Here is a 16,365-nt window from a genome sequence, read left to right as displayed (position 1 = left end):
CCCAGAGAGACTTCCGCACTGAGTTACAACATCAGAGAAGAGCGGGGGGGTGGTGCTGCTTCTCCCACTCAGCAGTGAGGATCAATGACGGCTTTCAATCATCTTTTACCTGACAGGAGGGAATGCAAACCTTAATCTAGGAAGAAGAGTCCAAGACGCATAAAGCTCCACAGAGGGTTTTTCTGAAGGAATAAATTTGGTTCTCAGCAAGTGTGTTCAGATTTTTGACTCAGTAAGACTCATGACTGGTGCCCAGGCTGTTCTGAAGGCACCTGTTTCTAGAGCTTTGCTGCCAAACATACTCTGCCAAATAGGAAGCTTCCTAGCATGGCGTGCAGAGCAGAGCTCCTGCAGCACCACACAGATTCAGGGGAGGCAAAGGGTGTGGGCCAAGGGAAAAATATTAAAAGGGGCAGAGTCTGCTTAAAGAGACACATTTGCTCTGATTTTTGAAATCTTTCAGAAAGCAAATGGCATGTAATAATTCTGCATTTACCAGGAGAGTCTAAAGATTTTACTGAGTTGTTTACTTCTAAATTGGTCATATCTAAATTGTACATGTTTGAGAACAAAACGCAGGCAATCTGAAGCCTTGTAATTTTAAAACTATGTTAAGAGTTACAACTACCTAGCAAACATGAGCATTAGCTTCTGCCCTTGGTAGAACTTCAAGAACATTTTCCTTGCAGAAAAGATGAAGTTGTCATACAGAATTTCTTACTAAAGTAATTGGTACAAAGATTTTCAAGAGGATGAAATTTTTAAATGGGAGGATAAAAAGCTGGCAACTTTACTACTTAGAAATCTAGTTTACGATGAGGCTGAAAGAGTGTGTATCATCTGTAAGTTCTCATAACACTCTCCACTTCTAGATGGACTTCACATAACCCACTACACCTTTGGCTTTGCAGCCAAATCCAATGCACGGAAGACACACAGAAGACTGCTCCACATCACTGTGACATAAGACAAATGAAAACTCTGGATGTGGAAAGAAAATGGATAACGTTTTCCCATTTTTTGTGGACTTAATGTCATAACCTTATGATGATTTTAATTCAAAGTTTATCAAGCTTAATAATCATTTCTTTCCTCTTTTGTAAAAACAAAGGGGGAAAAAAGATGGTAGCAGAGGGCTGACTTGTATTACACAATCGGGAACCACGAAGCTCTCTTTTAGGATTTTCACATATAAGAAAATCTTCTTCTGCATTGTTTCAAAAGAAGAGAGAGAGAGAAAAAAGCATAAATTATCAGAATCTTCCAGCTCTCAATCAAGAGATGTTAGCCATTTCTCCTTTCTTCAGACTCTGAGTCAAAAAAGCAGTGCATCAACTGTAGCTCCAGATGGTCCTAAATCCATTCCATACTTTACAAATCTGAAATATTTCACCTACCAGTTTAACAGAAATCTGGCTTATGATTAAAGTGTATGAATTAACAGTACTACCCTTTCCCCTTGACTTTCGAGTTTAAAGAAACAAAGCTTTAAGTGATTAAGTGCTTGCAACCGAGGACCAATGTGTGCCCAAAGCATTTTAAAGCATTTTAGGTTTCTCCCAAGTGGCACAATGCCTCATAAAATGCAAACATCCTCCTCTTATATTTTCCTCTGTGACTAAGACCTTCAAGGGAAGATCCACAAAGGGCTCCTTATGTCACCTACTCCCTGGCTTGAAAGGTGTCACTCTGTATGCTTGTCTGTGTCACTGCATCCCTGATCGTGGTTAGTGAGTGGGAGGGTGGGAAGTGACAGCTAGAAGGGCCCCACACAAGCATCTTTCCCGCTTTGCCCATGATCCATCGAAGTGCCTGCAAGCTAAGGAAGAGGGACTCGAGGACACCCAAATCTGAGGTCCTCAGTGGAACGGAGACAAAGGTAAACTGTGCACAGACCACAGGTTAAGACAGCAGCCAGGTATTGGCATGTGGCTTCGTAAGTGAACCGCTGAACAGTTTAATTTAAAAGGAAGGCTCTTACATAAGTTTTGGGAAACAGGAGTAGATAACGGTAAAAGAGTTAAAAAGAACCACTCAAGTAACAGGAAAATATGCCTTCGATGTTATATGTCTGGCTGATCGGAGAATGCTTCTAGGTCACTGCCAGTATGACCTGACCCTGATGTTAAAGACGCCTGCAGCTTGGCCCAAGCCTGAGGAGCCCTGCTCTTGGCGGCCTCGATAAATAGCCGGGTCTGCTCCTTTAGCTGGTCTAGTTCCACCTGAGTTGCCTGGTTCTGACGAATCAGCTCCTTGGTTTTCAAAGTGATCTCCAGCAAACCAGATTTGTGTAGGACTACTAGGGTATTCTGAAAGCGCCTGTGCTTGCTCTGCCGCTGCTCTGAGAAGCTATCTGGGCTGCGGCAGAGGTGCTCCGCAGCCCACAGAGGGGAGCTGTAACTAGCTGACAGTGGGGACAGCGGGGAGTTGCTCTCCATCCCGTGCAGGGTACTGTCTGACGCACAGACAGGGCTGGCGGGGGAAGCAAAGGTCAGGCTGGGAGCTTTAGCCACATGGCTGCTGGATACTGGCTGAAGCGTCTGTGGACTTCCACCTGCCACCAGGCAGGGCACACCCTGAAGAGCTGAGTCCTCGGCAAGCTTGGTGCTGGGGGGCGCTGGAGTTGGGGGCCTGGGTGGGCCAGCACCAGTCTTGGTCGGCTCGCTAGAAGACAGGCTTGGCCCAAGTCTCTCAGTACAGATCTTCTTCTGCATTCCACCTTCTCCTCTTTCTTCTGGGCTGAGGGAAAGGCCCCTTTTGCCTGGGTGTGGGGCTATTTTGGTGTAAGAATTGAGAATGGGCAAGTAGTTCCTGGAGTCCGACTTTTTCTCACCAGCGTGACATGGGCTGACAGGAGACGGTACAGGTGGATGAAGGAATAAGAGCTGGGGCTGTGCTGAGATCACTTCAAAGGAAGGCTGCACAGACCACGACTGGAGCTGGGATGAGCTGCTGCCCTGAAGGAAAAAGCAAAGGAAAAGAGCAGCACACTACATGTTACCTGCAGCTGTCCAAGAGGCAAAGCAAATACTCAGATATAAGTACACAGCTTCCCTCACACACGGGGTAGCCCTTAACATGACTGGAGATGTGGCTTAAAAATTCATCTGGGTCTGACATCATATATTTTTTTTCTTAAGGGAAAACTGGAGGAAATAGCTATCTTTATTCAAGTGCTATCACTTGAGAAAAAGAAACTGTAGGAAGGTGAAGTAGTGACATAGTTAAGGTCACAGGTAAGGCAATAAAAGTATGGATAGGGGACTTCCCTGATGGTCCAGTGGCTAAGACTCCGCGCTTCCACTGCAGGGGGCACGGGTTCGATCCCTGGTGGGGGAACTAAGATCCCACGTGCCATGCAGTGCAATAAAAAAAATTCTTAATAAATTAATTAAAGTTAAAAAAAAATTTTAATTAAAAAAAAAATTTTTTTTTAAAAAGGATGGATAGTACGATTTGCCGGCATAAGTTAAAATGTGCTAATCTCAATACTATAAATGTGACTTCACACCAGTCTATCTTCATTTAGTTACATCTGGAACCTCTCTTACCTGAAAACAACTTTTGATTAAAAAGTTACATATTGTCAGGAGTTCACGGGCCCCTGTATTTAAGGCAATGACACCCGACTACCACAAAGCTCTGCGAGGCAGAAACAGCCACCGTGTATGGGTGCTTACCACAGGCTAGCACTGTGTGTGAGGTGTCACATGCGCTGTCTCACTGAATCGCCATAACGATCCCATGAGGTAGTTATCATTTCCTTTCACAAACAGGAAACTGAGGCTTAGGAAGTTGAAATAACTTGCTTTCAGTCCCCAAGCTACTAAGTGGTGAAGATAGGATTCCATCCTCTGACTCTAAAACCCATCCAAACCATTCTGCTACATTGCTTTTGCTCTATTACTCCTCAATTATACATTTTAATTTTTAATTAAAGTACTGATTCAGATAGTAATCTAATAAAGAAGGGCATGGCTACTTTTCTCATGTATTTATTCATTTAAAAGATAGACCCAGACTCTTTATTACAAGGACTTTCCATGAACTTGTCTCTAATATTTAAAAGCCAGTCCAATTCCAACCCGGGCCCAAAGACATGAGTGTAGATGAGGCTAGGCAGAGAGCGAGCCTGACAGAGGCTCCTACCCTTAGTGCAGTCACGTGATTTATCTGAGGAAAGCCATGGACTCTGCTCCCATACCGGCACCTGATGTGCACACATTTCAGCTTCCTGGATACCTGCTTAGGAACTCCTGGCCAAGTTCAACTACAGTTCATCTCCTGTGCAAAGGCTGGGATGACCTGGAGAGTCCATTCTGGAGCCCTCTTGGTGTTCAAATATACTCTGGGATGTCCATAAGCAAGCAATGCTGGGCCTAGCGACCACACTCCCCCGTCAGAGGAGATAACAAAAATCAGGGGTCTTTCAAAGAAGACATCAGCCTAGTCCAGACCAGTCAAGAGCAGAACTTCAGGCTGTCCCCCTGCTCACTCATGCCATAAGGGTTGACCTACAAGGCAAATGGATCCAGAAAATACCTAACTCGTTGCTTTCCCAAGGTGATTTCACTGGATTATTCTTCCTAATGCTATTGTTATGCCCACTTAGATACTTAGCTTATTTGTTCTAATTTAGATTTTACAAGGTACCATTCTTATTGAAATCACCTGAGGGAATACCAGACAAGATTTTAGACTTGGATAGGATCTCTAGAATCAATCCTAGCCTCATGTTAAAGATGAGGAAAATGAAGTTCACAGTGATTAAGTAATTGTGTGTAAGATCACGCAGTCTGGTGACAGAACTGGAATCAGAGCCTCAAAAGAAAAATCCTAAAACCAAGCAGCAATAACTAAGACATTATGCAATAAGCAGAGATTTTTAAAAGTGTATAATGTTCTTAAATTTGGAATGTGCTGGATTCTAGCATATGTGAAAAAACAAAACTCCTAGACTGCTCCATCAGGTCAGTCTGCCCCCAAGCCTCCTGTCTCCTGATCAAGCCCAGCAGCCTTCCCAGTGGGTCTTTGTCCTGAAGAAGATGGCTCTGCTGGACCCGCCTACTCACCCTGCAATAGCCCTCTGGAGCGGCCAGCCTCGCCCACGACAATCAACAAAGATGCCTAAGGAAGAGTGACCAGGGGGCCAGAGAGGAAGGCAGGGAGGAAACAGCAGGAGGCAGGAAGCCCTGAGAAGCACCAGTGGGGCCTGGACAATCTCATTTGGGCTCCATTTCATGTCTTTATTCTCTCGCCTCATTTCAGTGAGGAGAGCTGTGCTTCCAGCTGAGATGTGATGTGCCAAGCAAATATCTGCAAATTCTTTTTCCAAACTCACCAGGTTGCCTTGTTGAAAATCAGTTTGTGTTGTTCAGCAATAACTAGGTAATAGTTAAGACATTAAGGTCTCCTGTCAGGCTACAGCCACATTCTTCTACCTAAGGTGGGAAGGTCAACAACATACAGCCAGATGTCAAACTTCACTAGCTTTGAGCAGCCTCATCGACGGACCCATGCGAGGACTGATCTATTTCAGAGCAAAGTAGGGTAAGGTTACATGTTCTTTAAGTTCATATGATTGAGCTGTTTGTTCCAAACACTGGGGCTTAGCTTAGATTTTTATCTAAATCTTCTTTTCTTTCGTATCTAGACAATAATCACATAATTTGCATAGTTATATAAGAAAGCCTGAAACAGGGTTATTTTTCAATTCCTCAGCAATGCCGTGTGGAGTCTGCTGGTACAGCCATACCTAACCAAAGAGCTCCTTTCTCACTAATGACATAGTTCTGGCTGATTACTAAGAAAGTGCTCAGAATGTAACATGAGACACAGGGAAATGGACTCTACTTCTCAAAAAAATATTTCTAAAAGTCCCAGTCAAATTAAAAAGAGATCCTCTTGTTTCTACCTTAAATTCTGTCATATCTTAGAATGCACTACAGAAGTTAGGACATTTCTGCTTGGTTCCTTTAAACATGACTAAAGTAGTCCAGATCGCTTTGGACAAACTAGGGATACAGAAATAAAACAGTCTTACTATCTGGAAGATGAGAACACATGTGATGACTCTTGTATTCCTTTTGCAAACACCGTCAGTAGTTGAAAGGACACATCCTCTTCCCAGCACAGAAGCACGTGTTGGTGCAGTGCCGGTGGTCTGCTTCTCACATCTCTCCTTGGCAGAGAGGGAGGAGCTCTGGGCACAGGAAGCTCAGAAACTCTAGCGTGCAAAGAAGTTATGAGAGCTCAGTCCTCCTCACCTGTTTGACCAGCACGTTCTTCATGACAACCATGGGGGCCAGTGTTGGGAAGGCACCGCTCGCAGGCTTGGCGCTCGGCCTTGGCCTGTCTTCTCGGCTCCAGCCTAAGGCGCTCAGCATGTCCTCAGACTCCATCTGCTCTGCCGAGCTCAGGCATTCAGAGCTCCCATCTGGTGGGCGGAAAAATGGTCAGTTTGCTCAGGCTCTTAACCAGTCCTCCTGGGGAGCCATGGACCCCTTGAAACGGAATGGAACATTTGTGGTATGTGTTTTTGCGAATTTTTCTGAGGAGTAGGTATCTAACTTTCACTGGATTCTCAATGGGAGCCATAATTATCCCTCCCACCCCAAGAGATTGAGAATCACTGCCCTAGGACAGCGGACTTCCCTTCTAACTCTATTACACACAAAAGCCTGCATCCATTTGGGTTCGTGAGAAAGTAACCATCACCAGTCTACAGGAGAAGTGGGTAAAGCCTTCAAAGTTAGCTCATTACTTTTAAGAATCTGTGGTTGAAAGGGAAGAGGAGCGTGCGTGTGACTTGGGGCAAGATTAATAAGACCTTTAGAGGCTCCGGGCACTACATGATGTAACGATAATAACAAAAACAAAACCAACCTATAAAACCTCAAGATTTACCTCCACACTGAAATTAAAATAGCTTCCTCCTAAGTTTTCTAATTGTAAAATTCTGGATAAGTTCATCAAGATGAGGTTTACAGTGTGTCTTTCTTGTTTTCCTCCTCCACCCAGTTAAGCACCTCCTTTGTTAGTGTCCTAAATGCACGCTGAGTGTGCCCGCTGGGGGTTCCGCACAATGGGTGATGGAAAGATACTCTCTGCCACGAAGAAAAGAAGGCTGCTCTGCGTGAAATCCATACGGAAAGGGCTCAATTAGCTCCCTGCTGGAGTAAACCAAGAGACGGCAGTAACCCTGCCAGGGAGGAGTCTGGGAAAACCCTGAATGCTCATCAAGAATCTCAGAGTCGTCTGGATGAGGCAGGACTGGAATGTGACTACAATTTAGAAGAGAGCAACTGTCAACACTTGCATTTAATCAGATTCTTTTTCTAAAAGATGCTTTTTAGAAATTACTGGTGTTGGGGTCTTCCCCTCACTCTACTGAATTGATTTATCTGGTGTCCAGGCACGTGTTATTTTCACAAAGCACTACAAGTAATCCAAATGTGCACCTCTAGTTAAGAACTATTAGGCCAGAAACAAAGGACTTCAGAAGAAAAGTGCGTACCTTGTACATGTATCTTGGTTTCTAAATGCCATTCTGCACAAAAAGGACACCAGGGTTCCTTGGAGAAATGGCTGATATCTTTGGTAGGGAAGGTGCAAGATGAGCCTGGACATCTTACTGTCCCAGAAAGCAAGGATGTGCTCCAACACAAATGGGCACATGTCAAAGACACAGGCGCCACCTAGAAGATACTCCCACTGACCAAATGTGGGACAATTTGAGTATCAAAAAGAATAATGATAATGGATTGACAAAATCACAAAAAAATTCCGTGAATCCACAGTGATACTCTGAAAAGGGGGCAGAGGAGAGAAGTACTTCTTTAGAGAAGACTGTCGGCTAATAAAATGTACAAGGAATGATAGAGTTAGATCACCATTTTCAAACCACAAATGTTGTAATTGGTTCAGGCAAGGATCATCAATGGATGCTAAAAGAGTTTGCTGGGGAACAGGATAGTCGCACAATCTCAAAGTATCATCCCATAAATTGCTCATTAATTACAAAGAGAAAAGAATACTTTTGCAGTAAAGAAATCTGGCATACACCTACTCCTTTAATCAGAGTGTCACCAAGAATAAGACACACTTAGGAGTCACCTTATGTGTTGCAATGAGAAGGATATAACATCAAAAATTTAGTTTTCTATTAAAAAAAAGTTTAGCCTATTTCTGATAATGGGGAAGCTACCAGAGAAATCCAGTGTGAAACATTCTACAAAACAACAGGCCTAACTCCTTTAAAGATGACGATGTCCCAAAAAAAAGAACAGGAAGACGAGGGAGCTGGTCTAGACTAAATAAGATTTAAAAGACAGGGACAGGGCTTCCCTGGTGGCACAGTGGTTAAAAATCCACCTGCCAAGGCAGGGGACACTGGTTCGAGCCCTGGTCTGGGAAGATTCCACATGCCGCGGAGCAACTAAGCCTGTGCATCACAACTACTGAGCCTGTGCTCTAGAGCCCGCGAGCCACAACAACTGAGCCCATGTGCCACAACTACTGAAGCCCATGCGCCTAGAGCCTGTGCTCCGCAACAAGAGAAGCCACCGCAGCGAGAAGCCCACACACCACAACGAAGAGTAGCCCCCGCTCGTCACAACTAAAGATAGCCAGCGCGGCAAAGACCCAACGCAGCCAAAAATTAAATAAATAAATAAATTTTAAAATTAAAAAAGACAGGGACAGTTAAATGAAATGCACAGCCTTCAGCTGGGTTCTGGACCCAAAACAAACAAATATACAAAAAGACTAACAATTATAAAGGCCACTATTGGGACAATGGGAAAAATCTCAATACGGACTGCAGCTAATTAATAATCTCAAATTACATCACATCCCAAGGTAACTGGAACGATAACTCAGGCAGTGACGAAACCACTGGCATCTGGCCCAGCTGTGGCTGAAGGTATTCACTAGGGCCACTTTCTGGAGCACAGTGTATCCGAGTATTTTTGATATTGCCTTATGTGAACAGCACAATACTTCTTAAGGCACTTCTGCATAGAGAATAGGAAACTTTCAGAAGAACTATCCAGACTTTGGGACATGCTCAGAACAGCTGGTCTGACAGAACTGAAGTTATTGGACGAAGTACCAAAATGGCCACAGTATTGAGAATAACAGGGGGTGGGATTATGGTTAATGTTTGTTTTCTTCTTTGCATGTACCTAAATTTCTAAGCTTCTACCGTGAGCATGTATTACCTTCAGGATATGAAAAACAGATAAAAAACAAACACGATATTAAAAGAAGGAAAGAAAAAAAGACACTAGGCCTGCAAAGTTTCCCAAACCTGTCTGATCACAGGAATCACCAGAGACACTTGTAAAAATATAAAACTCACGTTCCAGGTCCTCCCCCAGACCCTCATTATCACAGCCTCCAGAAGAGGGGTCTGGTGATCAGTATTTTTAACAAATGCCTCAGACGAGCCTTATGATGAGGCAAGCTTGGGCAACAATGCTAAAAGATTGAGAAGAAAAACCCAAAGGGCTATAAACCTGCCCTCCCGTCCCTGAACTGTCCTTATTCTAATCCCTAGGATGGTGTTCTGTTCCTCTGAGCAACAGTCTATTTATAATTTGGCTTCCCGTGCAGCATACCTACACGGAGAAAATACACCAATCTAAGGATGACTGAGTTCTAGTTTTCCTAACAGCTGCATTTCTCACTATAAATTAATAAATCAACACAGTGGATTGGTAAGTCTCTGTGGGCTGGATAATATAAATCTTTCTCCAGGAGAGGGCTCCACTCTCAGGATGCTAACCCAGCCAGAATCCCCTGGCATCACCCCTCTGCATCCCCTGGGCCAAAATGTTGACACTAGAGCCATATTTAAGCCACTACTCTCAGACCTGGAAATAAAAAAGCCTCGGCACAAAATTAAGAGATTTACTGGGTGTGCAACTAGTCCTTTCAGATAAAGTTTAAGACAAACCATTAAGGAAAACTGTCTTGCTTTCTTGTCTCTAACAGATACTCAAGTTTGGAATTGGGCCAGGAGACTCATAGTCCAAATACAAAAGGCACAAATACTGGCAGGGATGGGTTATGGGGGGAAATGTTTTTAAACACAGCAAACACTTTCTCAGCAAAAAAGTTATCTTAACAAATTATATACTACTTTTGTTTACTTTGTTATATGTGGTGACCACATGCAGGTTTTTTTCCCTGCAATGTAACTATTCTTATGAAAAAGGAGGTAAGACAATAGAATTGTTGAGTATTTAAATATATTTTTCCAGTAGCCACTTGCCACAGTTGGAAATATAAGATTTAAAGTTGAGAGTCTAAGTTGAAAAAAGATGTCAAATCATTCCTTCAGAACTAACCCCACTGTGACCGGGATGAGTACCCCGCCATATGGCAACAGAATTACCATTTGAAGAGATCAGAAAACTATTTCTCCTGTGGGTGAAATCTTCTCATCCTTACCACACAAATGAGTTTTTATGGAGGACGTTTTTCAGGCAAACCATTCATTACAATGTAGAAATGATAAGGTATTTTTAACCTGAAAATCCAGAGTCCTTATCTGACTCAGCAGCTGCCATGCCGAGTTGACGAGACACTTTTTTCATCTCTGGGCCTTTGCTCAGTTTGGCTGAGAGCCTTCTAGAGCCCTCTCTGGATGGGTTCTTCCTCTCCATGTTTTACTGGGCTGGAAGTGCATTCATCAGTACTCTTTTCATCTGGACTGCCCTGTGAAAAACAATTACATAAGAAGTCATTGCCTGAAGAGCTGAGACAGGTGAGGCCAGTGGTGAGTAAACTAAGGGCAAAGAACACCGGGCGGCGCCCACTTGCTCTGTGTGCACTTTTCTCAGCGGTCTCAGCTGACAAAGGCTACGAGTTTACTCAACAGTAGAATGGTTTCCACCCAAAAGGAGGTTCACTGTCCTCGAGATGCCCTCTAATTCCATTATAAATGCAAAGCACACAAACCACATTCTCAGTGGAAGCTTTGTAAACTGCTAACAAAGGCACATTTGATTAGGCTTTCTGGAATGCTCCCTGAGGGAGGAAAGCAGAGGGGATGCCCACCTCGGACCAGGCTTGCTTCCCAGGATACATCTGCAGGCCCCGGACTTTCTGCCACCTCACAGAGTGTAGTTTCTCAAATTCACTTTCCACTTCTTTGGATGAGGTAGTGAACAGAGTAAAAACAACTCCTTATGTATGCATGCTACATTTTGGCTTAAAAAGCACTTCTAGGCACATGTGAGACCATATGTAATAGTGCTTTGATTCCACAAACGCCCATAACATTATTGCTGTTAAGGTTCTTTCCTTGAGCCTCACAATGTCCTCCTCAGTTGCTATCCCACTTTACAGAGGAGGAAGTTGAGGCTCAGATAAGTTACATTCAGTCATTTAAAAATATTTATTGGACTTTCCTGGTGGTGCAGTGGTTAAGAATCTGCCTGCCAATGCAGGGGACACGGGTTCAAGCCCTGGTCCAGGAAGATCCCACATGACGCACAGCAACTAAGCCCGTGCGCCACAACTACTGAGCCTGCGCTCTAGAGCCCGTCAGCCACAACTACTGAGCCCGTGCACCACAACTACTGAAGCCCATGCACCTAGAGCCCAAGCACCTAGAGCCGGTGCTCTGCAACAAGAGAAGCCATGACAATGAGAAGCCCGCGCACTGTGACGAAGAGTAGCCCCCACTCGCCACAACTAGAGAAAGCCCACGCGCAGCAACAAAGACCCAATGCAGCCAAAAATAAATAAATAAATAAATAAAATATTTATCAAGTGCCTGCTATGAACCAGGCATCGTGCTAGGAATGGGGGTATAGAGTGAATCAAACAGACCTGGTCGCCCACTTCCTGGAAAGAAGCCTAGATTTGATCCGGTGACACACAGCTAGTCCAAAGCAGATCCAGAACTAGGCTAACAGTGCAAAGTATGAGAGCAATGAGCCCTTCATGATATTCTAACAAGGCCCTCTGAATCGCCAAGGGATGCCAGCTGTAAGGATACTGCAGGGATAAAGAGAACAGGGGACCAACAGGGAAAACAATAATAATAATGGAACTGCAGAGTGCTATAGTCTGAATGTTTGTGTCCCCCCAAAATTCATATATGAAATCCTGACCCCCCAAAGATGATGGTATTAGGAGGTGGGGCTTAAGTCATGAGGGCTTCACCTCATGGGATTAGAGCTTTACAAGAGGCTCCAGAGAGGTCCCTAGCGCCTTCCACCGCAGTCAGTGAGAAGTCTGTGACCTGAAAGAGGGCCTTCCCTGGACCACGCTGGCACCCTGCGCTTGGACTTTCAACCTCTAGAACTGTGAGAAATAAATTTCTGTGGTTTATAAGCTACCCAGTCTGCGGATATTTTGTTATGACAGCCCAAATGGACTAAGATAGTAGGTTTAAGCAACACCCAGTGGCATTTTTATTCACAATCCATTCTCGACTCCATCCATTTGTCCTTCTGAGTAGAGAGAAACATGGCCCCCTGCCAAACAGCACTGCATCTGAAATACCCTGAAAATGTCGAGTGTGAACATTTCTGCTAATACAGGATCTAGTGAAGAACATTAACTACTCCAGAAGCAGAGAAGGGATTCAACATAAAATTAAATAGAAGACAAGGAGGTTTACAGGCATCCCTGAGAAACCCTCTTGCTCATACTTTTGCATACAGTAGAAGTGGACTAAAGGGAATGCACACTGATCAGAATTTTAAACTCAATTCCAAGTAAATATTATTTTGTGCAATATCTAACTCATTTAAGGGGACTGTCTTCCCCATTCAATCCATGTCAACCAAGCACTCTTTGACAGAGCACGTTTAGTACTACGTGCATGAAAGATACAGTGGCACTGTCACATCTTGCATGGCACTATGCAAAAGCACATCTCTCTACTGGACGGCTATGAAGTTTGACAGCATGGACAATCCAGTTTAAAAAGCAGAATAAAATGTAAAACTATCTCTAATTAAATCAGGATCCTTTTGTATGAAACCCAACAAATGTACATAGTTTCATTTTCCTGAAATAATACTGTCTGAAAGTGAACAGAGGGCTTTTTCAAAAATGGAAGCAGACATCGGTGGTGGATGGGCAATTAGACTTAATTCAAGTCTGACCCTGCTATTGACTTAGATTAGGAAGATAGCTCATGTTAGTTGCAACTAATTAAGACCTTGACAAAGTTTCACATTATCTTATGAAATGGATTATTTCACAGGCATTTTAGATAAAGCACTCCAACTTCTACAATCCTTGTGACAAGACAACGAATAAGGTCTTGCTACTGTTATTAAAGTGTAGTCAACGGAGCTACAGAAAATACACAGGAATTTATCTGGCTCATCTGAGAATAGGACAATATTGGTTGGGGAATCAAAATGCTGAAACGTTGACGTTAAAAGGAGAACAGATGCTCAAATTTTAGATCCTGGGGAATTGGTGGCAATTGGAAATAAAGAATGCATAATCGACTTTAGAATAGTAAACTGACTGCTTTGGATGTGGAAGCCTCTGTCCTAAGTAAAGTTCTCTTCAAGCAGCAGATAGTCTTAGTGTCCCAGGGAAGTTCAAGTGGGAAAGAGAATGAAGGGCTACATGCCATCTTGACCTATTCTCCCTGAGAGAGGCACTTCCCTCCTGGGAGTGACGCTGAGGACGTCAATTAGCCAGTGAACAACAGACCCATTCATACACAGCACCAGACGAGGCCCTCGACGAGAGAGAGGCAGTGATGGCATTTACTACTGGTGCTCTCAAACCCAGGGCCACACCAATGGTGAAGTATGAAAACCTCAAGAAGATTTTTTTTTTGCCTCTTCAGTATTATTTTACAATAAAGTTAGATGCTCATAAGCTGACCAGGGGTTGAAAATGGGTTACCAAGCTCATACCCACTGTGCCTTCTCTGCTTCCTGGCACAAACTGGAAACCACTACGACTGCCTTACAAACATCTCATATCCTCACGAGCCTAACTCTGAATTAGGATGACTCCAAGTTAAGCTTGGATTGACCCTAAATGGGCCTCTTACAAATGCACATGTAACACACTGTCCAAAAGGTTCCCACAGAGAACAATATACACTAAAACTCACAATGGAAAGTGAATCAATAAATCTAGAGGTTTATGTAAATAGGTATAAGATAAAACTCTAACAAGTGCTCCACAGCACTTGGTTCTTCTATTTATGCACTTCTCACATTAGAGTCTAATTATCTGTTCGTCTCTTCAAGCTCAAGGGTTGTCTTTTCATCTTTTCAACCTCAGCGCCCAACAATTAATGTGTGAGGTACTCACAGAATAATAAATTCCAACAACTCTTCTGTCGTGCTGAGTCTTGCTGACAGCCCTAGCAGCTTAGCTGTCACCAAAATACCTGAACAGCTTGAAGGTCAAGAGTCTGCATTTCCAAACACCATGGTCACCTCACGTCCAGGTCTGGTCTCCTGCAGGAAACAGGTATCTCATCCACCCCTTATTCTAAGCTGAAACCTCAGGGGTAAATCCAGCAACCAAATCAGAGGTTGGTCTAATCCACAAACAGTCTCTATGGAGATTTAGGCCTACGATAAAAAGGAGACCCAAGGTGTACAAGGGAAGGATCTGAAATGCTGCTCACAGATCTCTCCTTTTATAGATACTTGGCAACTTTCCTGAGAGCTCAAGTTCTTTTAAAAATGTGTCATGTGTTTAACAGGCATGCATGGACAGAGGTGTGAGGTGAAAGCCCAAGCAGAGGCTTAAATACAGTAAAGCGACAAGGCCATAGAAAATTAAGACCTTACCACCCAGAAAGTCATGAGTAATTGCTGGAATTATAAATACATTACTAGGTTTTCTCTGAAGTCATTTTCTCTTGGTCTGCATATTCGGAGATGCCATTCTGGGGGAATGTCTGTGGATTTTTTAACAAAGGAGGAAAAAAAACCCCATCTACCTAAATCTCTAATATTTATCTTCCCCTTCACATCCATTTCCATGCTCCAGCTTGGCTGCAAATTCATGTCAAAGATCCTGAACATACAATGTCCTCTGTTTGGAACCTGGTATGGCTCACTCCAATCTCCTCTTTCAAAGAGGAGATAAGATTAGAGAACTTCCTCAAATCCCCTGCTTGGAGAAGGGTTCACAGTTAACAGTGCCCACCCACCCCCCATTCGCACCAGCCCACGATGCATCTGTGCCAGACAGCAGGAGCGCCCTCCAGGCATCCACCAGCCTGCCAGCTCAGCAGGGCAGAACTGGGCAGACCCTAGGACTGTGCTGTGACTGGCATACCACCAGCCTCCCGGGGCAAACGCCCAGGCAACGCTTACTGCCAGGACTTGGGCAATAACAGGGAGCCTGGCTGCGGCCTGTGCCCTAGGCCTGGATCAGAGCTCCTCTGAACCCGCCCACACTAACCACTAAGTCCTTACTTGGCAATGCCCACCTTCTCTCCCACCTCCCCACCCCCTGGCACCACGCCTGGCAAGCTGGTCACCCAGGGGAAAGAACCAGCCAAGTGGGTGACAGCAAGTCTCTGAAAAAGACAGCACACCTGTGCCCCGAGCCCAGGACAGAGCACTACCCCTCATCCCCAAACGGGAGGCCCAGGACCCTCACAGGGTTACCAGCTCCCGCGCTCACACACCTGCCCATTCCCTGCCCCTCTGCTCACAGCACGGCGGGCCTCCAGGCGCTCCCCCGCCGGGATGCCCAGCCGGCTGTTGCCCCCAGGGCTAGACCAGGGCTCACCCGCCCTCGCAGTCTTACCCCAATTGCTCCCCACACACAGCCCCCTCCTCACCCGCGATCTCCTCTGCCACGCAGTCCTGACCCTCGCAGCAAAACCGACCAACTAAATGGGGGAGGAACGCACCACCCCCTGCTCCCATCATTTGGCCCTCTGTCCCCCGAAAGTCCCGGCTCTGCCTCTTGCCTACCTTGCTTCCCTTCTTCTCTCCCCTACTCCCACTTCCTTTTCCCACGCTCCTCGCCCAAACCCTCCCCCTTCACCCTCAGCCCTCCTCTTCTCACCTAGGACCGAGGTCGCCGCTCCGCGACCGGACGACCCGCGAGTAGAGTGGCGCATGCGCGAGCCCGGCCCCGCGGCTCCATGACAACCCCGTCGTCGTCGGGTCTCAAGCTATCGCCCAGTCCTCCCGCCCATTTCTCCTCCCCCACCAGCCTCCGCGACGGCTTTCGCCAGCCACGTGACACGGCTCGGATGACCCGGCACCACCGAGACTGCTCGCTGTTCTCCTAGAAGGGCCCTTGGCGGCGCCCGCTGTTCCGTCTCCGCCGGAAGACGACGTCGGCACGCCTCTCAGGGAGGCGCGGGCGTCCGTAAGAGGTCGGCGCGCTCTCCGTGGA

At 45.2% G+C, this 16,365-nt stretch overlaps 1 protein-coding gene across 1 annotated transcript; it reads right to left on the bottom strand.

The window, feature by feature from the left end:
• Positions 1 to 1,930: 1,930 nt before the first annotated feature.
• On the bottom strand, positions 1,931 to 10,670 carry CIPC (CLOCK interacting pacemaker; the record flags this gene model as incomplete). Its single annotated transcript, XM_079700116.1, is given in 5 exon segments — positions 1,931 to 2,990; positions 5,325 to 5,360; positions 5,364 to 5,384; positions 6,267 to 6,436; positions 10,535 to 10,670. Coding segments are annotated over 5 exon segments (1,290 nt in total). The 3' UTR covers positions 1,931 to 2,063.
• Between the last annotated feature and the right edge of the window lie 5,695 nt (positions 10,671 to 16,365).

The sequence above is a fragment of the Hyperoodon ampullatus genome (assembly GCF_949752795.1).
Source record: "Hyperoodon ampullatus genome assembly, chromosome: 3".
NCBI lineage: Eukaryota > Metazoa > Chordata > Mammalia > Artiodactyla > Ziphiidae > Hyperoodon > Hyperoodon ampullatus.
The sequence above is the reverse complement of the archived record's forward strand: the minus strand, read 5'-3'. Positions and strand labels throughout refer to the sequence as shown.